Below are 26532 nucleotides of genomic sequence, written 5' to 3'. Positions count from 1 at the left end.
CCCTTCTTAAACTCTTCCTAACAATAGAAGAGAGGGGAATACCCCACAACTTATTATATTAAGTCAGTATTACCCTGATATCAAAGCGAGGTGAATACATTGCAAGAAAAGAAAACTGTAGAGCAGCATGCCTTACAAATATAGATATAGGGATCCCTGGGTGGCACAGCAGTTTAGCGCCTGCCTTTGGTCCAGGGCGTGATCCTGGAGACCCGGAATCGAATCCCACGTCGGGCTCCCAGTGCATGGAGCCTGCTTCTCCCTCTGCCTGTGTCTCTGCCTCTCTCTCTCTCTCTCTCTCTCTGTGACTATCATAAATAATAAATAAAAATTAAAAAAACAAATATAGATATAAAAATCCTCAACAAAATACTAGCAAACTGGATCTAATAGAATAGAAATAGGATTACACATCACAATCAAGTGGGATCTAAGCCAACAATAGAAAGTTGGTTTGAACTCTGAAAATCAATCAATGTAATACATCATTTTAATAGAATAAAGGACAAAAGCCACACTGTCATCTCAAAAGACACAGAAAAAAGCATTTGACAGAACCCAATCTTTTCATGATTAAAAACACTCAAAAAGAAGGAATAGATGCCCTAGCAAAGAACGTCTATAAAAAGCCCATATCATTCCTAAGGTGAAAAACTGAGAGCTTTCTCTATATGATAAAACAAAACAAACATGTCTGACATGAGCACTTGTATTAAATATTTTAGTCAGGCAAGAAAAAGAAATAAAAGTCATCCACCTTGGGATGGAAGAAGTAAAACTATTTCTATTCACAGAAGACATGATCTTACATGTGGGAAATCATAACAACCCCTTAAAAACTATTAGAATTAATAAATGAATACAGCAAGGTTGCAGGATACAAGATAAATACACAAAATATAATAATGTTTCTACTGATTTGTAATAAACAAAAAATGAAATTAAGAAAACAGTGTCACTTAGAATAAAAAAAATACATGGGAATACATTTAACAAAGAAGTAAAGAAGTGCAAGCTTGTAAATGTAAAACTACAAAACATTAGTTAAGAAATTAAATATTTAGGGATCCCTGGGTGGCGCAGGGGTTTGGCGCCTGCCTTTGGCCCAGGGCGCGATTCTGGAGACCCACGTCGAGGAGATCCACCTCGAATCCCACGTCGTGCTCCCGGTGCTTGGAGCCTGCTTCTCCCTCTGCCTATGTCTCTGCCTCTCTGTGTGTGTGTGTGTGACTATCATAAATAAATTAAAAAAATTTTAAAAAAGAAATTTAATATTTAAATAAATGGAAAACATCCCATATTTATGGTTGGGAGACTTAATTTTGTTAAAATGACAATAATCTCCAGGTTGATCTACAATCCCTATAAAAATATCAGCTGGGTTTTGAGTAGAAATTGACAAGTTGATCCCAAATTAAAATGAAAAGATAAATGATCCCAAGTAGCCAAAACTCCTTGAAAAGAAGAATAAAGTTACAGGGCTCACATTTCCTCTATTTCAAAACTGACTGCAAAGCTAAATCAAGATAAGGTGTAACTGGTTAAGGATAGACATACAGATCAGTAGAATAGAATTGATAGCCATAAATAAACTCTTACATTTATTGTCAATTGATTGTTGACAAGGGTGCCATGATATTGTAATTTATAATAAGAAATATATACTTAGTCTTCACCCCTGTGAAGGTACATAGAGTACCTAAAAATCCTTGTAATTTCCCAAGAAAAGAGATAAAAGTGTCTTTTGTTATCCTTAATAAGCTTCTTTCAGCCCTGAATTAATGAGGTGACTCTTGGAAAGCCTCTAAGGATATGAGCTGGTTGGTAGAATAATGAACCCTATAATTATAGGGTTGGGATGGGGATAGCTTTTACCATTAACAGGCAATGGTCTTATCAATTATGCCCAGGTAATAGAGCATGCCAGAAGTATGCTGCACCCCAAACTCCATTGGGATAGAAGTTCCCATGCTCTGGACCCTTCAGAACCTTGCCTTGTGTATTTTTTCACATGGCAGTACATTCATATCTTTTAGTATCCTTTGCTTTGTTTTTGTTTTTAAAGATTTTATGTATTTATTCATGAGACACACACACACACACACACACACACACACACGCACACAGAGGCAGAGACATAGGCAGAGGGAGAAGCAGGCTCCCTGCAAGGAGCTCAATGCAGGACTTGATCCTGGACCCTGGGATCACATCCTGAGCCAAAGGCAGATGCTCAACCACTGAGCCATCCAAGTGTCCCTTTTAGTATCCTTCGTCATAAACTGGTAATCTAGTAAGCAAACTTTTCTGAGTTCCGTGAGCTGTTCTAGCAAATTAATCTAACTTGAGGAGGGGGATTTTAGAAACTTCTGATCTATAGCTGGTGGATTAGAACTTAAACTTGTGATTGGCCTCAAAGTGATGTGTGTGTGTGTGTGTGTGTGTGTGTGTGTGTGTGTGTGTGTGTAGGGGTAGTACTGTGGGCATGAATTCCAAACTTGCATGGTCTGACATTAACTTCAGGCATATAGTATTCAGTTAATTATAAATTCAGTTAAATTATAACACAATTCTAAGTCACAGAATTATTTGATATGGGGAAAATATACCCACGTATCTTGTCATCAAAGCTTTCATGATAAGTAGTGCTGTGAGTAGAGAGAAAGGGATACACAGGAGAGTTTTTCTTCTTTACAGGTGCTAAGACAAATGAATGGGGGAAAGAATTATCTCTTCAACAGATGGCACTGGACAACTAGTTATTTATATGCAAACAGATGAAGCTAAGCCCTTATATCTACCATACATAAATATTAACTCAAATGGTCATACATGTAAATAAAACTAAAGCTCCTAAGAGAAACACAAGAGTAAATCTTAGAGATTGTGGGTTAGTCAATAGTTTTTAGATATGACACCAAAAGTATAAGTAATGAATGATTGAAAAGTTGGACTTTATCAAAACTGAAAAACTTTTGCTGCAAATAGTAACATCAATAAAGTAAAAAACAGCTCACAGCATGAGAGAAAATATTGGCAAACTGTAAATCTTATAAAGTACTTCAATCATTTGGGGAATAGAATAATAGTGAAAGGGAATAAAGGGGAAAGGAGAAAAAATAAGTGGGAAATATCAGAAAGGGAGACAGAACATGGAAGACTCCTAACTCTGGGAAACGAACTAGGGGTGGTGGAAGGGGAGGAGGGCGGGGGGTGGGGGTGACTGGGTGGCGGGCACTGATGTGGGCACTTGACGGGATGAGCACTGGGTGTTATTCTGTATATTGGCAAATTGAACACCAATAAAAAATAAATTTATTATTAAAAAAATAAAGTACTTAAATCTAGAATACATTAGTAACTGTTATAACTCAATAATTAAAAAGACAAATAATCAAATTAAAAATAAACAAAGGACTTAGACGTTGCTCCAAAAAAGATATACATATGGACAACAAGCACATGAAAAGATGCTAAACATCATTAGTTACTAAAGAAATGGAAATCAAAATCACAAGGAGATAATACTTCACACCCAGTGGGATGGTGATCATCAAAATGACAGATAATGACAAGTGTTGTCCAGGATGTAGAGAGATTAAGACCGTCATTCATTACTGGTGGTAATGTAAAATGATACAGCCACTTTGGAAAACACTACAGCAGTTCATCAAATTTTTAAACAGAGTTGTCCTATGACTTAGCAATTGCACTCTTAGGTATATATGTAAGTGAAATGAAAATATATGCCAACACAAAACTTGTTCAAGAATATTTATAATGTCATTAACAATAGCCAAAAAATGGAAAACATTTTATGTGTCTAATAACTGATGAATGGATAAACATGTGGTGTATCCATGCAATGGAATACTATTTGACAGTAAAAAGGAATGAAGGTCTGATACATGCTACAATGTGGATGAACCTTGAAAACATTGTGCTAAGTGAAAGAAACTAGGCATAAAAACCATGTATTATATGTTTCCCTTTATATGAAAAGCCAGAATAGACAATTATATAGAGATATAAAGTGGGTTAGTGATTGCCTTTGGCTGAAGGGAGTGGGGGTGGAATGGATTGGGGAGAAATGGAGAGTGACTGCTAATGGGTATGGGGTTTCTTTTTAAGGTGATAAAAACGTTCTAAAATTTGACAGTGGTAATGTTTGCTCAACACTGTGAATCTTATTAACAATACTTGTATGCTTTTAAATAGGCGAATTTTATCATATGTGAAATATCTCTCAATAAAGATGTTAAAAGTAGAGTAAGCTAGTACCTACCATATATTAAGCATTTAATATATGTAAACTATGACATAAAAATGTGTCAAGCATAATTCTTTGAACAGTTCCCCACATCTCTATAATGGTTTGTGTCAGAAATGATTGAAAGTTTGACAACATGGGGAAAAGGTGGTGGCAATGACAGAAGGCCTCTGGCAAGGAAGTGAATTTAGGGATGGTGGAGGAATAGGGATTCCTTTTGGGGAATCTACTGAAGATTAATTTGAAAGACATGGATTTTATCTTCCTAATAGGAAAATTTTGGATAAACAAATATAAAATCTTGCTACTGTGATAATCATTTGAGAATTTGAAGGGGTAGATTTTATAGTAATGTTTAAGCAATTTTTAAAAAGTAATGTGGTTATTTAAAATGGTTTCTTATAGGTGTCTTCAGAAGACATATTCATCACAACTCCCATCCCTCGGTGTCATTCTCATATTCATGAATGAAGCTCTGTCCATTATACAACGGGCCATTACTAGTATCATCAACCGCACCCCCACTCAATTGTTAAAGGAGATCATCTTGGTGGATGATTTTAGCTCAAATGGTGAGCAACTGGATCAAAGAACAATAGTTTATTGACTGTACTAGGCTAGAAAAAGAGTTTTAGCTCAGAGTTTAGGACACTTTGGGCTCCCCAGATAGGGAAGAGAAAGGGATCATTTATTGAGGCCTATGTGCTGGACACATTAATCTTCACAAAGTCAGGGAAGAGGATCATCATCCATCTTGATTGCAGATATGAGGAAACTAGACACAGAGAGAACACACAGTGTGCCCAAATTGCATAGCTGGTTAGTGGTGAAGCTGAGTCAGGGCCTAGGACTAAGTCACTCCAAAGCCTTTCCATGCACCATGATGGGGACCTGAGGGAGTGAGGTGGGGTCCAAAATAGGACCTTAGATACCAAGAAGGGATTCAGAACTGTTCCCTATGAGGAAAAGCAATCTTCCTGGGTAATTAAGCCCAGAGAAAATGGAGATTTGGATGCTGAGACTCTACACAGTGGTGATGTCTCTTGTTCACAGCATGATTCCTCTCCATCCCTATATAGTTCATCCAGGGTGAACACATGAAGAAGTGAGAGATAGTGGACCTGAGTCCTCACTTTCTGAGATTTCAGTGTTCCAGTTCCTCCCTTAAAAGCTCTATGTCCATGGGTATCTCAACTTCTCCATGCTCCAGCTTCCTTATCTGCAATATATGAATGTTGGTACTACTAACTATCTCATAAATTGTAATAAAAGTTATGTGAGATAATCATGGCAGCTAACATTGTTCTATGCACCTTATTATGTTAACTATTTTAATCATTACAATAACCTATGAGGAAGAACCACTATTTTGGCTATTTTACAGATGCAAAAAAAAAAAAAAAAAAAAAAAAAACCCTAAGGGATAGTTTGGTTAAGGAATTTGCTAAATATCCCACAGCTGGTAAGTGACAAAATTGCAGTCTAGAGCCCTACCTCTAGCCGCTATGTTGAATGATATAATATATAGATTATGAATAGTATTTAGCACATAGCAACCTCTCAGCCAGTGTTAGCTCTTATTTTCTTAAAATTTGAAGAAACTAGGACAAAGTCACAGAGACTTGGGCCACCAAAAAGGAAGAAATTTGTGAGAATAAGGACTGTAGAGGCTGCTCCTGAGAGGCAGCATTTGTTCATTCTCTAGGGAATCTTTAAGTACCAGACAGTTACTTATTGCAGATTCAAATTAGGGGCAGTTTGACCCAAGAGGAAGAGACAAATGACCTCCAAATTTTCCTTATGGATTTCTAGACACCAAAATTATTCCTTTTTATGCTTTAAATATCTTCATTTCTTGTCATTTCAAAATAAATGCACAAAAAATAGAAAGGTACAATTCTTAAGTAGAATTCCACTGGAAGTCAAAGAAAAGAAATGACTGACTTCATTCCTTTCTGGACATTCACACCTGGTTTTTGGGTAAGAAATAAGAGCTTGGTTAGAAAGGCCTCTGTTTTTGACATCTGACATCCTGGCTGTACTCCTCGGTTCTGTGAGATGATCTGAGGCAAGTCGTCTCATCTGTCTGAGACTCAGCTTCTTCATGGGGCAAATGTAAGGGTTGAGCTGAAGGACCCCTTAAGAATAATTTTCTGCGGAAAAAAACAATGTTTCTTTAATTCCATATTCCATGAAGAGTAGATAAAAATTAATTCAAGATTTCTACCTGTGGAACAGTGAAATCAAAAGATACAAGATTACAAATATAGGGTAGACACATAAAGAGAAGTCAAGCAAAACTCTGGATCATTCCCAACCATGCCCCTATCATATAACATATCTCTTTCACTTTCATCAGGAACACATTATGTTTTCCATAGAGTTAATGTGTGAGTGGGCATAGAAGAAGGGACTGTTAGTCATTCTTTGACTAATGTCTTGGGACAGGAGCTTCTCTTTCATTAACCATGAAAACATCAGTCATAGATTGGTCCTACACTGAACAGAACTCAAAGATCCATTTTGTGTTAAACTGAGGAAAATAAATGGAAGTCTACCACATATGCCACAAAAGAAACCTACCATTCCTTTGACTATGGGGGGGCAAGTCACTCTACTATTCCATGTCTCCACTTCCTCATCTGTGATATGGGGGAAATAATAATATTTACCTGTAGGACCATTTTGAGGATTAAATAAGGCATGTAAAGCCCTCAACACACGATTTGCTCCCACTAAATGATAGCTAGTTCTTGTTTACCTCAGTATCATTTGTAGTACTGTTGAAATGCCACAACATGGTGTTAAAGGTGTGTCCCCTTCCTTTTTCCCCTAGATATGAAGCTTCATTTGCATCAGGTCAAATGTTTCAAATGTCAACAGAGCTAATCCAACTTTTTCAGAAATTACAGTCATATAGGTGTGATTCTGTATTTTCTGTATTTTCTCTCAAATTTTAGGCAAATTTTGTAGCTAACAACTATTTATTGAGTTTGTACCAAAATCCAGGCACTATGAAGGGAAGAGAATATCAGTGATTTCAAGATGTTCCCAATATTAATTTATGAGGCAAGACATACCTATGGAAAGATATCTCAATGTATGAAGAATGGTGTGTCAAATTGAGTGAGCTGTCAATGAGTACAAGAAAGCCCAGAGAAATTGCTGTGATGAACTAGGGAGGCTTCCTGGAGGAGGACCTGGGTTGGGACTTGAAAGTTTGGTAGGATTTAGAAAAGCAAAGAAAACAGTGGGAGACTGGATGTGGGTGGATGGGTGTGGGGGATCGAGAGTGATAAAAGAATATGAGCAAATCTGCAGAAGTCAGAAGCACGTTGAGCTAAGCATCCTGGAATAAAGGGTTGGGGAAAAAGGGGCCAGTGGGAGAGCAAGGCTGAGAAGGGAGTATAAGTGTACTTTAGCAGATTCATTGAAGGGTCTTTAATTCTTGTGGTGTACTATAGGCATTATTTCTGAGAGGATGACTCAGAATCCACAACTCATAAAATTTTGGTATTGGAAGGATCCTGACATATTATACAGCCTTTCTATCTAAATTGAGGAAACAGATCCCCAAATGGGAAGTGACACAGAATTAGATAGTGAGGGAGGCTGAATTACGGACTAGATATCCAGGGCCTATAGCAACCTCTTTTTTCTTTTTTCCCTTTTCCCCCCACCATTTAGTTTATGCATTTTGTTTAAGAATTCATACAAAATATTCCAAATAAATTATTTTTACTCCTCATCTTCCTTCTCTTCTTTATCCTGGTTAATCTAGAAGTAATAAAATTTCTAACTATGCTGTTTTTTAATAATAAATTTATTTTTTATTGGTGTTCAATTTGCCAACATACAGAATAACACCCAGTGCTCATACCATCAAGTGCCCACCTCAGTACCCATCACCCACTCATCCCCACCCCCCCACCCTCCTCCCCTTCCACCACCCCTAGTTCGTTTCCCAGAGTTAGGAGTCTTTATGTTCTGTCTCCCTTTCTGATATTTCCTACCATTTCTTCTCCCTTATCTTCTATTCCCTTTCACTATTATTTATAGTCCCCAAATGAATGAGACCATATAATGTTTATCCTTCTCTGACAAGTGACTTATTTCACTCAGCATAATACCCTCCAGTTCCATCCACGTTGAAGCAAATGGTGGGTATTTGTCATTTCTAATGGCTGAGTAATATTCCATTGTATACATAAACCACATCTTCTTTATCCATTCATCTTTCGATGGACACCGAGGCTCCTTCCACAATGAAATGCCGGGACACCTGCACCCCGATGTTTATAGCAGCAATGTCCACAATAGCCAGACTGTGGAAGGAGCCTAACTATGCTGTTAACAACAATGTACAAACAGCCACACAGATTATTCTTCATATTTTTTGGTGAGATTTTTCAAGTGCCATTTAGGAAAAGGTACCTCAGAAGTTATGGTAATCCTACTCTTTCTCCTTTCAATGATTATAACACCTCCACCAGGATTCCCAGCTTTTTCCCATTCACTTTGATTTTTTTCTTGAAGAAATTGCTACAGATCAACAAAACCAGGAGTTGGTTCTTTGAAAGAATTAATAAGATAGATAAACCATTAGCCAGCCTTATTAAAAAGAAGAGAGAGAAGACTCAAATTAATAAAATCATGAATGAGAAAGGAGAGATCACTACCAACACCAAGGAAATCCAAACGATTTTAAAAACATATTATGAACAGCTATACACCAATAAATTAGGCAATCTAGAAGAAATGGACGCATTCCTGGGAAGCCACAAACTACCAAAACTGGAACAGGAAGAAATAGAAAACCTGAACAGGCCAATAACCAGGGAGGAAATTGAAGCAGTCATCAAAAACCTCCCAAGACACAGAAGTCCAGGGCCAGATGGCTTCCCAGGGGAATTCTATCAAACGTTTAAAGAAGAAACCATACCTATTCTCCTAAAGCTGTTTGGAAAGATAGAAAGAGATGGAGTACTTCCAAATTCATTCTATGAGGCCAGCATCACCTTAATTCCAAAACCAGACAAAGACCCCACCAAAAAGGAGAATTACAGACAAATATTCCTGATGAACATGGATGCAAAAATTCTCAACAAGATACTAGCCAATAGGATTCAATAGTACATTAAGAAAATTATTCACCATGACCAAGTAGGATTTATCCCCGGGACACAAGGCTGGTTCAACACCAGTAAAACAATCAATGTGATTCATCATATCAGCAAGAGAAAAACCAAGAACCATATGATCCTCTCATTAGATGCAGAGAAAGCATTTGACAAAATACAGCATCCATTTCTGATCAAAACTCTTCAGAGTGTAGGAATAGAGGGAACATTCCTCGACATCTTAAAAGCCATCTATGAAAAGCCCACAGCAAATATCATTCTCAATGGGGAAGCACTGGGAGCCTTTCCCCTAAGATCAGGAACAAGACAGGGATGTCCACTCTCACCACTGCTATTCAACATAGTACTGGAAGTCCTAGCCTCAGCAATCAGACAACAAAAAGACATTAAAGGCATTCAAATTGGCAAAGAAGAAGTCAAACTCTCCCTCTTCGCCGATGACATGATACTCTACATAGAAAACCCAAAAGTCTCCACCCCAAGATTGCTAGAACTCATACAGCAATTCGGTAGCGTGGCAGAATACAAAATCAATGCCCAGAAATCAGTGGCATTTCTATACACTAACAATGAGACTGAAGAAAGAGAAATTAAGGAGTCAATCCCATTTACAATTGCACCCAAAAACATAAGATACCTAGGAATAAACCTAACCAAAGATGTAAAGGATCTATACCCTCAAAACTATAGAACACTTCTGAAAGAAATTGAGGAAGACACAAAGAGATGGAAAAATATTCCATGCTCATGGATTGGCAGAATTAATATTGTGAAAATGTCAATGTTACCCAGGGCAATTTACATGTTTAATGCAATCCCTATCAAAATACCATGGACTTTCTTCAGAGAGTTAGAACAAATTATTTTAAGATTTGTGTGGAATCAGAAAAGACCCCGAATAGCCAGGGGAATTTTAAAAAAGAAAACCATATCTAGGGCATCACAATGCCAGATTTCAGGTTGTACCACAAAGCTGTGGTCATCAAGACAGTGTGGTACTGGCACAAAAACAGACACATAGATCAATGGAACAGAATAGAGAACCCAGAAGTGGACCCTGAACTTTATGCTCAACTAATATTCAATTAAGGAGGAAAGACTATCCATTGGAAGAAAGTCTCTTCAATAAATGGTGCTGGGAAAATAGGACATCCACATGCAGAAGAATGAAACCTGGCCACCCTCTTTCACCATACACAAAGATAAACTCAAGATGGATGAAAGATCTAAATGTGAGACAAGATTCCATCAAAATCCTAGAGTAGAACACAGGCAACACCCTTTTTGAACTCGGCCACAGTAACTTCTTGCAAGATACATCCACGAAGGCAAAAGAAACAAAAGCAAAAATGAACTTTTGGGACTTCATCAAGATAAGAAGCTTTTGCACAGCAAAGGATACAGTCAACAAAACTCAAAGACAACCTACAGAATGGGAGAAGATAATTGCAAATGACGTATCAGATAAAGGGCTAGTTTCCAAGATCTATAAAGAACGTATTAAACTCAACACCAAAGAAACAAACAATCCAATCATGAAATGGGCAAAAGACATGACGAGAAATCTCACAGAGGAAGACATAGACATGGCCAACACACACATGAGAAAATGCTCTGCATCACTTGCCATCAGGGAAATACAAATCAAAACCACAATGAGATACTCACACCAGTGAGAATGGGGAAAATTAACAAGGCAGGAAACCATAAATGTTGGAGAGGATGTGGAGAAAAGGGAACCCTCTTACATGTTGGTGGGAATGTGAACTGGTGCAGCCACTCTGGAAAACTGTGTGGAGGTTCCTCAAAGAGTTAAAAATAGACCTGCCCTACGACCCAGCAATTGCACTGTTGGGGATTTACCCCAAAGATACAGATGCAATGAAACGCCGGGACACCTGCACCCTGATGTTTCTAGCAGCAATGTCCACAATAGCCAAACTGTGGAAGGAGCCTCGGTGTCCATCGAAAGATGAGTGGATAAAGAAGATGTGGTCTATGTATACAATGGAATATTACTCAGCCATTAGAAATGACAAATACCCACCATTTGCTTCAATGTGGATGGAACTGGAGGGTATTATGCTGAGTGAAGTAAGTCACTTGTCAGAGAAGGACCAACATTATATGTTCTCATTCATTTGGGGAATATAAATAATAGTGAAAGGGAATAGAAGGGAAGGGAGAAGAACTGTGTGGGAAATATCAGAAAGGGAGACAGAACATAAAGTCTCCTAACTCTGGGAAACGAACTAGGGGTGGTGGAAGGGGAGGAGGCCGGGGGGTGGGGGTGAGTGGGTGATCGGCACTGAGGGGGGCACTTGACGGTATGAGCACTGGGTGTTATTCTGTATGTTGGCAAATTGAACACCAATAAAAAATAAATTTATTATTAAAAAAAAAGAAATTGCTACAAAATAGGCAGAATCCATGATTCCGTCTTCTACAGAGTGGGTGCCATCAAAGGTGAACTCCAGAACCTGCTCCCCCCTGCACTTTGCCAGAAGCCTTTTTAGGGGCACCCTGAAAAGTATGGCAACCCCTTCTGATTGCTTCTTAAAAGCAGTGGCTGGGTAAGTGTAGAAACTTTCCAGCTTGGTTTCTCACAGTTATAGCAAACAACCTTCAGATCCACTGGCTTTCCTTAAACCTTCAATTATTGAGTCAGTCTTCCAGGAATGCAGGTGGGGAGAGAGGAATAGAGGGAGATCATGAGAAACCAAACCAAGTGCAAACAGTTCTTGAAGCAGCATGGCATGGTGGTTAGATACAACATAGGTTCACTTCCAGGGTGTGCCACTTATTAGATATATAACTTGGACAAGTTTCTTAATCTTTCCGTGCCTCATTTTTTTGTCTTAATGTGAGGAGACTGAAAAACCTACCTTATAGGATAATTTGAAATTTAAATAAATTAATGTTATCAATGTAAAACTCAGAGTCATTCATTTAGATATTTTAAACACCGCTTAGTGATTTGCATGCAAGTTCTTCTCATACATATGAGGAAGTCAACTGGTAGGCTGAATCAAAGAACAAGTTTATAGACAGTCTTTATAAAAGAGAGGGGAAGGAGGGAAGGAAAAATATAAACAATCTGGGAGTAGTGAATCCAGTTTGAATAATTTAGGGGTAAATTCAATAGCTAGAAGCTAGAGAAGCAATTAGCCTGGGCACTCTGACCAAAATTGGTCCTTAAGTAGGCCATGTAGAAATATGTAAAACAAGACAAAAACAATTTCAGTTGTTTATGGATTCTCCAGAAAATCTTGAGAGTTTAGCTGTGGGGAAGACATTCCAGGCTGTCTCCGCAATGTCTGTTCATCAGCACCACTACCTTAGTTAGGTCAGGTCTATCTACTCATTCTTATAAGAATTTCTCAATATACATAAAGCATGCATAACAATCCTTGTTACATGGTAAGCAGTATGATTGTTCTAATGTAGTTTAACTTCAAGGGAAAGGAGATTAAGAATGGAGTATTAAATCTGAGGACGGAAGAGAATGGAAAAGTAGGTGCAGGGGTACCACTAGTTGTTTCTCAGTCAAGATGGTAGAATTGCTCTCCCAAATTGGACGTAGTCCAACCACTACTATAGGATAGTTTGGAATTTCTACATCACATTGATTATTACACTCAGAAATTCTATAGGTGTGCATTTGGTTGGCAGGAGAACTAAAGGCACACTTGGATGAGAAGATTAAGCTTTACAACCAGAAGTATCCAGGACTACTAAAAATAATTCGGCATACGAAGAGAAAAGGTCTTGCTCAAGCACGCAACACTGGCAGGGAAGTGGCCACGGCTGATGTGATTGCTATCTTGGATGCTCATGTTGAAGTGAACGTTGGGTGGTAAGGCTCCAGGAATTTTCTTCTTTTAAGAAAGAGGAGAAAGGAGATATTGTACATGTGCTACATAAAAGACAGGATATTGTAGAAATAGGGAAAGACAGCACTGGACCTCAAACAAAAAAATATCCAAAGACAGGGTGTTTTTACTCAGGAACTTTGCTTGGCTAAGGAAGTAGCCTAGTGTTAGAGAAAAAAAACAATTGGTGTGGAGCGTTGACAACTGGACCCTGACCCTGACTTTGCCAAATAACTTCGTGACTGGATAAGTCATACCTAACTAGACATTTATGCCTTACCTATAAAATGAAGAAATTATCTTTTGATAATTCCTAAGGTTTTTCTCAGCCTTGAAATTACATGATACAAGGAAGTTGTGTTCTTTGGAGAATCAAATAGTAAAGAAACATCATTTTTTGAAATATATTTTATTTATTTATTCATGACAGACACACACACACACACACACAGAAGCAGGAACATAGGCAGAAGGAAAAGCAGGCTCCCCCCCCACCGCCCGGGGATCCCAGCTTGGGACTTGATCTCAGGACCCCGGGATCATGACCTGAGCCAAAGGCAGACACTCAACCACTGAGCCATCTAGGTGTCCCAAGAGACATCATTTTAGAAACAGGGAGACCCCAAAATTAATGTAAATTTAGACAGAATACCAATAGTCCTGTTCACAATGACTTGAGAATGGTATTTGTGTACCAATCCCAAATCTGCTCTTGACATAGGTTACCTGCTAGCAGCCTCAGCTATCCTGAAAACTGCATAGATTCTCTGCACTCTGGAGAATCCTACTCACAACTCAGCACAGCCTAAATGAAAAAGGGGCTCAATGTCAGGTGCTTTAAAAAGTTATGTTTGCTTGCTTCGACTTACTTTCATATCCAACCTGGATTTGTTACACACTCTTTTTCTAGGGCAGAGCCCATTTTGGCTAGGATTCAGGAAGACCGCACCGTGATTGTGTCTCCTGTGTTTGACAATATTAATTTTGACACCTTTGAACTGGATAAATATGCATTGGCAGTTGATGGGTTTAACTGGAAACTATGGTGCCGCTATGATCCACTTCCAGAGGCCTGGTTTGATCTGCATGATGTCACAGCTCCAATAAAGTAAGTCCGAGGTTTAGGGAACTTGATTGGCACGTCAGGAAGGATGGTAGGTTTTGTTTATCTTTTATGGTACTGATGGGAGTGAGTGGGAAAAGTGAAGGAGATAGGGTAACGGACAGAGGATAGAGGGAAAAAAAAGCTAATTCCAGATAAGAAATTATAGAAACTTAAGGGTAAATCCCCAGCAGTGCAATTGCTGGGTCGTAGGGCAGATCTATTTTTAACTCTTTGAGGAACCTCCACACAGTTTTCCAGAGTGGCTGCACCAGTTCACATTCCCACCAACAGTGCAAGAGGGTTCCCCTTTCTTCACATCGTCTCATGCAATATTACTTAGCCATTAGAAACGACAAAAACCCACCATTTGCTTCAAAGTGGATGGAACTGGAGGGTATTATGCTGAGTGAAATAAGTCAATTGTAGAAGGACAAACATTATATGGTCTCATTCATTTGGAGAATATAAAAAAATAATGAAAGGGAATAAAGGGGAAAGGAGAAAAAATAAGTGGGAAATATCAGAAAGGGAAACAGAACATGAAAGACTCCTAACTCTGGGAAAGGAACTAGGGGTGGTGGAAGGGGAGATGGGGGGGGTGGGGGTGAATGGGTGACGGGCACTGAGATGGGCACTTGATGGGATGAGCACTGGGTGTTATTCTATATGTTGACAAATTGAACACCAATAAAAAATAAATTTATAAAAAATAAAATTAAACTCAAGTATGAAAAAAAATTATAGAAACTTTAGACTAAGGGCTTTCAAACAAAAATCAAAGTATGTAATGTATTAAAAAACACTTGAGGCGTTTTAAACATTTATCAGGCTATGAAATAGGGATATAAAGATGAAAACGATGTAATTTCAATATAATTGGAGAAGGGCTATGGTGGCATGAGGGTAAGGAAGGCTACATATACTTAGTTCAGCCTGAGAGTTTAGGGAAAGCCTTCAGGATAAGAAGAGGCTTGAGTAGACTTTTGAAAGTCAAATCATCATTGACTTCCTGCCCTTCACCACCCTGACCCATTCCTCATCAAGTGGTTACTAACTCTCTTACTATGTGTTCTATAGGAGTCCTTCCATCATGGGCATCCTGGCTGCCAACAGGATCTTTTTGGGAGAGATCGGATCTCTGGATGGTGGGATGCTGGTCTATGGAGGAGAGAATGTGGAACTTAGCTTGAGGGTGGGTACTTTTCCTTCTCATTATGAGACAAAACAGAAGGGTAATAATTGGAGAATAGTAAGGTCTTCAGTATTTTGGAATAAGGTTGAATGTCATTGGCTCAAGAGATGGACAGATTCTCATGTTTCTGAGTCACTAGAAATAGGCAGTAAAACTTCTGGAGTGGAGCTTTCTGGTTTAGGTTTATATAATCTGGGAGATATGGATGGAGAGAGGTAGAATTGAGCCTCAGCAGATGGTGTTCTTATTTCCCTTAAGGGAAATAAGCATACCAAGCATTTTCCAAGCATCTCCTAGATTTCATGCATAAAATATCCCTCCTATAGTATTCCTTTTGCTGCTTCTGTATAACCTATAAGCCTTTGTTAAAAAGCCTTGCCCCTTATATTTGTGATTGTTCTTATTAGTTTATATTTCTTTCACCTTCCTGTCTAAGGCTGACCTTTAAAAAAAAGGCAGCAAAAGGTAGTGAAAATTACATGAGTATTGGAGATAGACTTAAGTCCAAATTCTATCACTTGAAAGTTTGTGTTATTTTGGGTAGCATACAAGCTCTCTAAGCCATGGCTACTACATCAAGCACCCAGCATGCTGAGTGACATGTGCCTTATGCTCATTAATGGTGGATGAAGATGATGATAGGATGTATGGAAGGCATTGTAAAAAATGCTGAACTTTGGTCTCTAATCCTAACTGCTACCTCACTGTGGGCTGAGCTTCCATAAAATGGCTTTTTTCTCCCCAAGCCCTGAAATTCTGTGCCTGAGACCAGGTGATCTCTGGTCCATTACAGTGTTTGGAAGCATTTAATATTTTCTTTTTTTTTAAAGATTTTTATTTATTCATCAGAGACAGAGAGAGAGGCGCAGACATAGGCAGAGGGAGAAGCAGGCTCCATTCAGGTAGCCTGATTCAGGACTCAATCCCAGGACTCTGTGTTCACACCCTGAGCTGAAGGCAGACACTCAACCACTGAGCCACCCAGGCTTCCCATATTTAATATTTTCTAAAGTCACTACCTTTTATTTCTTTTACTTGGAACTGATAACTCTAGGATTACATATTGTACCCAATTAAGACCTAACCAGGACCTTACATTTATGTGTTAATAAACACATTGTGAGTCCCTATCTGGGTTATACCTTTAAGCCACAGTAATTGTTGGACAGAGAAAGCTATTGTTTTGCATGGTTGTCCTGATTATTTTTCTCTTTTATGAGACGAAGAGAGGCATCCTTGTTTCATCTACCTCATAAGGATAATGGTACTGTTAAAATGTAATAAATATTTTTAAATGATTTATACAGATATTAATTAGAATCCTTGTTTGGCTTCTGTTAGAGAGGCTAAAATAACAGGTTTAAATATGATAGAAATTGTCTCCCCCCGCCCCCCAGAACAGTTTGAACAGTTCAGGATTGAGATGGCAGCTTTCAGGTGATGGGCACTAAAACTAAAGCTCTTCCATCTTGTGGTTCTGCCATCCTTGACATCACACCAGTATTCTGTTTAGTAGGAAGAGAAAGACAGAGCATGCTTTCCTTTTTAAGGTACTACCTGAAAGTTGTATGTTATTTCCCCTCAGATCCTATCTGCCGCTGCTGGTCATATGGCCACTGTGAGCAAAAGAGTATGGAAGATGTAGATTTCAGCTAGTTGTTTATGTGTGCAGTTATTCCTTCTATAACTGTAAATGTAAAGGGGAATAGATACTGAGCATACAATTAGTCTCTAGCACAAAAATATAAATGTAGAAATAAGTATTTCATGCACGGTACTTAGCAAAATCCTAAGATGACCTTAGTGACATTATGGGTGAGGTTTCCTACCTCCCATAGCTTCCACGATTTTGGAACCCCAATTCCCCCAGTTAGGAACCCAAGCCCTTCTTACCTAATTCATTACCATTTTTGAGTTCCCCTGCTTTCTTCTGCTGCTGCCTCTCTATTTCCATTCCCCCACTCCATATTGAACTCCATTATTTTAGTTTTCACAAGAAATTTTCTTTCTTTTAACATTTTGTGCTTGTTTGATAGGTTTTGCTGGAAATGTAGGGAGTGTCAGGGAAGGGCCATTCTTTTCTTTTTCTTGGATAAAATAGTTCTATGTGTCTCCAGTTTCCTTAGTTTGTGTGTGTGGCTATTTGCTTTTTTTCATTTTTTAAAAATTTAAATTTGATTAGCTAACATTGGCATTGGCTAGCAATTATGCATCTTATTTGCCTTTTAAAACCTCTCAGCACTTGTTAAGATCTGTGTTTCTCCCATGACAGATCTTGGGAAACATCAGAACTGCCTGGAATGTTTTATTCTGACATCTAGAGGCATGGCAGTGATAGTACACATGGAAGTGTATAAATGGAGATGGACTTTTGGGACTGATGTTCAAGAAAGAAAACCAGTATCAAGCATCTTCTGTTTTCCTGGCCCCTTGTCAGGGACCATGCTCACTGCCTGGATTCAGAATCCAGCTCTGTCATTTACTTGCTGGTAAATGTGGGCAACTTACTTAAATGAGGATAATAATAGTATCTGCATGGTGAGGATTAAATTCATGAAAAGCATTAGGGTAATATGGGCCACAGAGCAAGTCACTGTTATTATAAGCAGAAACTTTGTGTCGCTGTGTGTGTTAGACACTCACCCACACACACACACACACACACACACACACACGCACAGAGAATGAGATTGAAGGAATGTTTGGCAAGTGGGAATAAATTGAAAGAGTAAAATTTGAAAGCTGTTGGTCAAGGATAATAGTTAACATTACTTCATAAATGGCAATCATGACTTTTATATTTTGCTTGAATTTAAGGTTTCTTTCTCATGCCAACTTTTTTTTCTTCTCTGAATTCTTGTGGACTGGAAACTACCACCAACTAAAAAAATTGGAGTAAATTTGTATTTGAAGTTTGAGATGCTTGGCTTCAGAAAATAAAATCTGAAAATAAATCAGTTGTAACCTCCACATGATTCTGGAAACTAATAAAAAGAAATGGAAGGATAATAGAAGAAAAGAACCATTTCAAGTTAAAAATCATAGCCTTTTATGGACACTTGTTATGCCATTTATTCCTCCTGACAGTTTTATGCCCTTTTGTGGATAATTTACCTGAGATTCAGTGAGGGGGGAGTGTTTTGCCCCTGGTTGCCAGGTGTACAGTGATAGTCAGGATTTGAACACAAGTCAGTCTGACTTCAAAGCCTGACTTTTTATCACTTTGCCATTTTGAGTTTTAGAGGATGAGGGAGGAGAAAGGAAGAAAAAATTTTGAAAGTCAGATAAGGAGACTGACCCTTCAGGTAGTTAACAGAACCAGCAGGACCTAAGTTGCTCACTCTCATCTCAGAGGCTCCCTTGGACATGAATGTAGTAGGTTTCTAACCACTTCCAGATAGACTAATTAACTCCCAGGAACTGCACTTTTCTTGGGAAACTGGAGTCATTATATCAATCTAATATCATTAGATAGTTTTATCATTTATCTAAAGATCATATTTTTAAGCCAGATATTAGAATATGTGGCCTGACAAGTATGTTTGTACTCATCGGGATGGCAAAGAAGAATATTTATAATTATATCATGAGTCATAGTATCTCTTGGTCAAGAATTATTTGTATTAGTCATCTATTGCTGTGTAACCAGATTATCACAAAGATGATGATTCCAAGCAAGGTGCATTTACCATCTCAGTTTCTGTGGATTAAGAGTGGCTTAACAGGGTCGTCTACAAAGCTGCAGTCAAGGTACTGGCCAGGGCTAGGTTTTCATTTAGGATTGACTGGGGAAAGATCTGCTTCCAAGCTCATGTAACTGTTGGCAGCGCTTGGTTTCTTGAAGCCCTCCAGACTGAAAAAGCACTCAGTTTTTTTTGCTGGCTATCAGTTGGAAGTTGCCCTTAGTTTCTTGCCCTGTGGCCTTTTCATCATGGTGTCTTACAACATAGTGGCTTGCTTCTTCAAAGCCAGCATGAGAGCATGTCTCCTAGCCAGATGGATACTGCAGTCTTATATAGTGTAATCACACACATGCAATCATGTACCTCCTGTTACCTTTGTCATATTCTATTGGATAGAAGATCACAAGCTCACACTCAAAGGAAGGGGATGAGTTTAGGGTGTGAACACCAGGAGGCAAGGATCGTGGGGGTCCCTGAGAGTTTGTCTACCACATTGCTTTATATCTAGCATGCAGATATAAACAAAGGGGGTCTTGAGAAGTGAAGTCTAGTGAGATTGGATCAAAGTGCGGTGCCTTTCAGGACTTGCTACTTCCTTGGGGATAATAGAGCAGAGGCAGTTTTTCTTTTGGTCTGTTCAGGAAGATTTCCAGGACTTTTGGAACTGTCTGAACAATGAGAGAAGCATTTTGGTAGATTTCTAATGAAGGTTGTTTTAGGTCATATTGGTTGAGAGGTCATATTGAAATGGGAGTGGAAGGACTGAATTTACATTCTTTAAAAATGATTCCAAAATGTGGTCTCTGTGTGTCTACAAGTTATGCCTCTTCTTGGTCATGGGCCTAGCCTTCCCAGGTGACTTTCTTTTATTCTTTTGCAGGTGTGGCAGTGTGGAGGGAGAGTTGAGGTCTTGCCTTGCTCCAGGATTGCTCACCTAGAGAGAAACCACAAGCCATATGCCTTGGATCTTAGTGTTGCCTTGAAGCGCAATGCTTTGAGAGTGGCTGAAATCTGGATGGATGAGTACAAACACATGGTCTACTTGGCCTGGAACATACCTATCCAGGTTTGTCATGAAATTGAACAGAAGCAGAGAAGAATGAAGGAGAAGGGGACAATACTGGTAGGAAAAGGGAGGGATAGAGTGAAAGCGCCATCTTGGCCCCCCAAAATTAGCATAAAGTATTGATGGTGCAATGATAATGACCACCTAACATTAACATAGTAATACTATGCTCCAGGCAGTCATTCATCATTGCAGCATATCTATGGGGTAGGTTTTGTTTTTATTCTTCCACGTTTACAGATTAAGAAACAGAAGCACAGAGATTTGTAAGGAACTTGTTAAAGGTAATAAAGTAATAAGCAGGAGAGATATGATTCAAACCAAGGAATCTTCAAGATTTTGTTCTTTTTTTTTTTTTTTAAAGATTTATTTATTTAAGAGAGAGAGTGTGCACACACAAGCAGGGGCAGGGGCAGACGGAAAGGGAAAAGCAGACTCCCTGCTGAGCAAAGGCAGATGCTAAACCGACTGAGCCACCCAGACACCCCAAGATTCCATGTTCATGTATCATCTATACTGGAGGGGTTCCTTGTGAGGCAGGGCTGGACATCAGGAATTCATGGGACATGGCAGCTGGATGTGGGATGGTGGGAGTAGGGACTGTCACCCTGCTGGATGTATACAAATGAGGATGGCCTTCTTGGCTAACATTAGCCACCTGAATTTGGCATATGCTGCTGTCTTCTATCCTTGAGCTGCGGCTCTGGGCTCAAGCATTCCTTCCCTAGGATTCCCCACAGATATCACTTGTAGAAACTCTCCCTCAACCTTTAAATCTTGCTACCAGAATATTCCTTTTTAGAGCCTTTTCTGGCTATTATGAGGAGTATTTTGTTGTGCCTTACTGATGTAAATATTATCTCAAATGGGAGCAGTCTGTTTTAGCTTGCTAATGATGAGAAATAAACTTGAGTGGCTCTACTACTATGCAGGCTTTGCAAGTGCCTTGAAACCAGCAGAGATTACTAGCATTCAAGCTCTTCCCACTTTCCCTGAAAAACGTCAATTATCAAGGTTACAGGCTATCAGAAAAATGTTTCATTCCCTCGTGCATCATTCATACCCTTTGGTGGACTCAAGGATGTTGCAAAGCACAGATATACTTTATTTATAGAACTCTGGAATCGATTTTGGAGACATTTCTTCCAGAATGGCACTCCGGAAGAAACTGAAATGTAAAACTTTTGACTGGTATCTGAAAAACGTTTATCCAAGCCTGAAGCCAATCCACAACATTGTGGGCTACGGAAGAGTATGTATCATGAAATTGCATCTCAGATTGTAAATATTTGGCTATAAGAGACAATGAGATTTGAATTGTATGACTGCTCAGAAAAAGGTTTCTAAAATCCATCCAGCCCAGGATTACCTTTCTACCCTTAACTCCTTTCTCAGCTTTTTGCCCCTGGGCTCTCTCAGTGTTCTTTTATCTCTTGTTCCCCAGATCCCATTTCTTTTCCTTGTCTCTGCCTCTGGTTCCTTACTTTGCAAACTGTAGCCCTAGATCTGACTTCTCCATTTCTCAGCCAGCCAGGGTATCTGGCCTGCCGCCCCACCATATGTACTGTGACAGTCTAAGGGGTAGATGTTCCCAGGAAGGGGTATCACAGCAGGACCTCCTTCTAGCATATGTCTAGTGCATAGAAAATAGTTCCTGAGATCCCAAGCCCCTGCTTTCTTTTGGTTGGTAATTTCTGGCACCCTCAGAGTAGTGAGGAAAATGCAGGGCCTGGGGAGGCTTGAGGGCCTTCTTTCTCTTCCTCTTTCCAATGGTATTTTTTGTGTGTTTTGCCCTTTCAGATGAAAAATACACTGGATGAAAATCTCTGCCTGGATCAGGAACTTGTTTCAGGAAAAACCCTTATCATGTTTTACTGTTGCAAACGCAGTCTTCAGGTATCTTCCACAATCTCCCCTGCCCTGACAGGATGAGTCTGTTGTGGCTTAGCCCCTGGAGACCTTTGCCAGATTCAGACTAAGGGTTAGAGATGTTGGGAAGGCAGGAGCTGAGCATATTGAACAATGGGTAAGGGTGAAATCCAAAACTCTCCTTATAACTAAGCACTTCTAGGGATCCCTGGGTGGCGCAGCGGTTTGGCGCCTGCCTTTGGCCCAGGGCGCGGTCCTGGAGACCCAGGATCGAATCCCACATCAGGCTCCCGGTGCATGGAGCCTGCTTCTCCCTCTGCCTGTGTCTCTGCCTCTCTCTCTCTCTCTCTGTGACTATCATAAATAAATAAAAATTAAAAAAAAAAAAATTTAAAAAAAAAAATAACTAAGCACTTCTAAATCCTTTCAAAAGATCATAGCTAGATAGTTCCACTTGAAGTACTGGGAGGATAGGTAGAAAGTATGCTCTGTCACATTCATTCTCAATAGTAATATTTTCATTGACAGTTACCTTGCGTCCTTATCCTTTTCCCTTTCCCTCACTATCTCCACCATTTTCCCACCACTCCTCGTATGCCCTGGAAAGTGGGCAGGTGATGCTACCTGTGGCATCTTCTGTAGAGAAGGACAGAGAGGCTAGAGAGGAGAGAGGCTAAATGGAAGAGAAGAGATCTGACATTGAGTGGAAGATGCAGCTAGGGGAATTTTCCCCTGAGAATATTCACATCTATCTTGTTACTTTGTATGTTAGTCTCCCAAGGAATTTTTAGTGGTATGTAGGAAAGATAGCATATCCACACGACAAATGAAAACACCGAGACATAAAAAACAACCCACTTGTTCAAGCTCACCAAGCAAGAGGGTATTAGATTAAGAATTGGAAAGATTTATTGACAAGTTCATAGCTTGAGCTTGTGATGACAGCATCTGAAGTTCAGGTGTGTGTGTGTGTGTGTGTGTGTGTGTGTGTGCATGCTTCAAAGATAATCTTCCTTGTCTATACAAGTCATGATTGTGTCGGAGCCCTTGTATGGAAACAGACAGGCTAGTGCCCCCTCCTCACACTTGGTCTTCTTCCTAGAGTCAACTGGGGATTGGGAAGAAAGAAGCAGAAGGGACTCCTTGTTACCCAGGAAAGTTCAGTGCCTCCCCCTCCCCCCATGGTGACTGAATGGGTAGAGGGCCCAAGAGTAATCTTCATGTCCTCTATAAGGTCAAGGGCCACCCCACTGACTATATCCATGACAGATTCCTTTGCTCTTTTTTAGAATGTCTACTACCACCTAACTGGGGAGCTTTATGTGGGGCCACTGATTGCAGAGGCAAATATTGATGATCACTGCCTGACAGACCCTGGAGATGGGGAGAAGCCCACTTTAGAGCCATGTTCCAAGGCAGCCCAAAACAGACTGCACATATACTGGGATTTTAAACCAGTGAGTCACATGTTTGTTTGTTTGTTTGTTTTTAAAGGATAAGCATATTCAAATCTAGTCTGCGAGGTTCATATTTGATTTGGTAGTGTTTTAGAAGAATTGGCTTTGTAGCAGTGTATAGGGAAAACATTGGAAATAGAACTGGGCATGGAACACTGAGTCTGTTGGTGAAGGTGAGTGGGTAAAGGAAGCAATATTGGAATCTGTTATAGCTTAACAGTTAAGAGTTTGGGTTTGGTCCTAGTTCAGTCACCATCAGCAAGTTTCTAGCCCTCTCTGATACTGTTTCCTCATTTGTAAAATGGAGATCACAAGATCTATTTTAGAAGCCTGTTGGGAGGATTAAACGAGATAGTGTGCATAAAGAACTTAGCATGGTGCCTGCATGTAGAAAGTATCCAATGAATATTAGCCACTGTGATTGGTTTTAGTATTAATGGTAATCAGAGAATCTGGAGCCCTGGACTGAAATTTGATAGGGTCTAGTGTAAAAGCTCCGACTTTAATTTCAATATCAATCGATTGAGAACAGGGTGGAGGGAATCTGGCAAGACAATGATGCAAGGGCTCTGACTGAATACAGCCTGCATGTGAAGTCAGTGTTGTGGGGCTGCGTTAAGCCACACTGGCACAGAGGTGATGTCCTGATGCAGGGAGCCTATGCTCTGTCTGCGATGGTACCTCTGAGCATTTTGGTACCACGTTAGGCTCAGGGACTACATGTTAACAGACATGGGTCAGTCTAACTTATTTATTCCTGACTTAAAGTTAATGACTCTTTTGAGAATTCTTGAGACTCTTTTTTTCCAGGAAAACATATATATGCACATATGTGCACAACTTTGCTTACAATTTCAGAGGATTTTTGGATCCTAGATTAAGTCTTTTTGAACTAGGCGATATCAGTGAGAAGGAGGAGGAGAAGTTGTCTTTCTGCCCTACGCTTCCTGCTCCATATGGAAATATACATAACTCTATGGAAGGCTATGCTCTTTCTTAAGCTTTTATGTATGTGTTGTTCCCTCTCCTCCCACCTCTTTACTGAGCCAACTACACAGTGTACCTCTGGCCTTAGACATTGTCTTCTTTGGGAAGCCATCTGTGACTCTAAAGGACCAGGATGAGTGATTCGTACTCTCAGGACCCTTCCTATGGGTTTTATCTCATGATCACTTCTAAGTACCTCTTTACTTGCTTCTTCTCATCACTAGATTGTGAGCTGGAGGGTAGGGCCTGGGTTTTGCTGCTGCTGTTGTTGCTGTCGTTTTCTCTCTGGCATCTAGCACAGTGCCCGGAACATGGCAGGCACTCAATAAATAATTGCAGAGCCAATGAAAGATTGGCAAATCTGGAGATACTAGCTTGGAGACATGAGCTTAGAGAAAAGCTGATGCTGATTTCATGAGGAAGAAGAGTTAGATTTGTACAGTGTCTACAAGAGGGCAGAGCTGAGACCAGTGACTGGAGATAAAGGAGACAGAGTTCAACTTAACGTAAGGGCAGGGGAGGGCTTTCTAACAGCCTGACAGCTTAAGCTGTCCTACAGAATAGTGAGCTGCCTAGCAAGGTGGTGAGCTTTCTATCAATGGCAATCGCCAGGCAGAGCATGTTTGACAGGCAGGCCCAGTGTGCTAAATGTGAGTTTTTGATGTCCTTAACAGTATCTTTTGTGTGCAGAAAATACTATTATAGTTTTACTGTAGCTCAAAAAATTAATATTAAATTTATTTAACTTATAAATTAAAAAACTATAGTTTTTCCTTTTAGCTTTCACATGCAGCTTAGAAATCTTATTATTTTGTGTAAAAACCTAGCAGGTTTTAACAATCAATTTTTTTTTCCATTTCCAATTTGTATGACTTTTATTTGTTTTTCTTGCCATGTTACATTAGCTAGAATTTCTAGTACTATGTTAAATGAGAATAGTGAGAGTTAATATCCTTACTTTGTTCCCAAATGCAGGGGGAAAGCATTGAGTCTTTCATCATTGCATATACATTAGCTGTAGATTTTTTTGTAGATGCTCCTTACCAAATTGAAGTAATTTACCCAAATTTCTAACTTGCTAAGAAATACTTCTTTTGTGAATGTGAGTTGGATTTTGTCAAATGCTTTTCCCTTGTCAATTGATATGATCATGTTTTTTCTTCGTTAGCTTGTTGATATGATGGATTACACTGATTAATTTTCTAAAGTTGAAACAGCCTCATGTGCCAGGAATAAATCACACTTACTCATGGTATACACTTCTTTTCATACTTTATTGGATTTGGTTTGCTTGTATGTTGTTGAAGATTTTTGTGTCTAAGTTCATTAGAGGTAATGATCTATAGCTTTTTCCTTTCCTTTTTTAAATTTTGGTAGTGTCTTTGGTTTTAGTATCAAGTAATACTGGTAATACTGGTCTCATAAAGTGAGTTAGGAGGTGTTTCCTGTTTCTAATTGATAAAATTTGTCCTGTTGATAAAAATTTAGAATAGATGAGTTTCTGAAAGAAGCATTTCTAGAAGAGATTTCCTGGAAAAGATTGTCTTAAATTGATGTTAATCCTTTAAACACTTGGTATAATTCTCCAGTGGAACCATATGGTCCTGGAGGTTTCTTTTGCAGGGGCTTTTAAACCATGAATTAAAAAAAATTTTAAATCCTTTTGGCCTTGTGTGTACCCTACAAATTCCTGCCTGTGCTCAAAAGTATCAGTACAATCCCCTGAGCCTGAAGCCAAGTTCAGTGAGCCTGCCTTCCACTTTAGAACACCCAAGCAGGGACATTTTGCTCTTTGCACACTTCCTACATTCAGACCTGTCAGCTTTCTAGGCCTATGTGCACAGCCCAGCAGGCCATCTTCCTGGCACTTAAAATGAAAATTTTTTTTAATGG

At 39.3% G+C, this 26532-nt stretch overlaps 1 protein-coding gene across 1 annotated transcript in view; it reads left to right on the top strand.

The window, feature by feature from the left end:
- GALNT8 (polypeptide N-acetylgalactosaminyltransferase 8) overlaps window positions 1–26532 on the top strand; it is a 58686-nt gene that overhangs the window by 25271 nt on the left and 6883 nt on the right. The window contains exons 3-10 of the mRNA XM_072799289.1: window positions 4673–4839; window positions 13081–13264; window positions 14191–14388; window positions 15463–15577; window positions 20141–20326; window positions 21441–21578; window positions 22127–22222; window positions 23485–23652. Coding sequence (XP_072655390.1) covers window positions 4673–4839; window positions 13081–13264; window positions 14191–14388; window positions 15463–15577; window positions 20141–20326; window positions 21441–21578; window positions 22127–22222; window positions 23485–23652 — 1252 coding nt within the window. The remainder of the gene's footprint in view (window positions 1–4672; window positions 4840–13080; window positions 13265–14190; window positions 14389–15462; window positions 15578–20140; window positions 20327–21440; window positions 21579–22126; window positions 22223–23484; window positions 23653–26532) is intronic.

Source organism: Canis lupus, chromosome 25 (assembly GCF_048164855.1).
Source record: "Canis lupus baileyi chromosome 25, mCanLup2.hap1, whole genome shotgun sequence".
NCBI classification, from domain to species: domain Eukaryota; kingdom Metazoa; phylum Chordata; class Mammalia; order Carnivora; family Canidae; genus Canis; species Canis lupus.
Note: the sequence above shows the minus strand (reverse complement) of the source record. Positions and strands in the feature narration are given on the sequence as shown.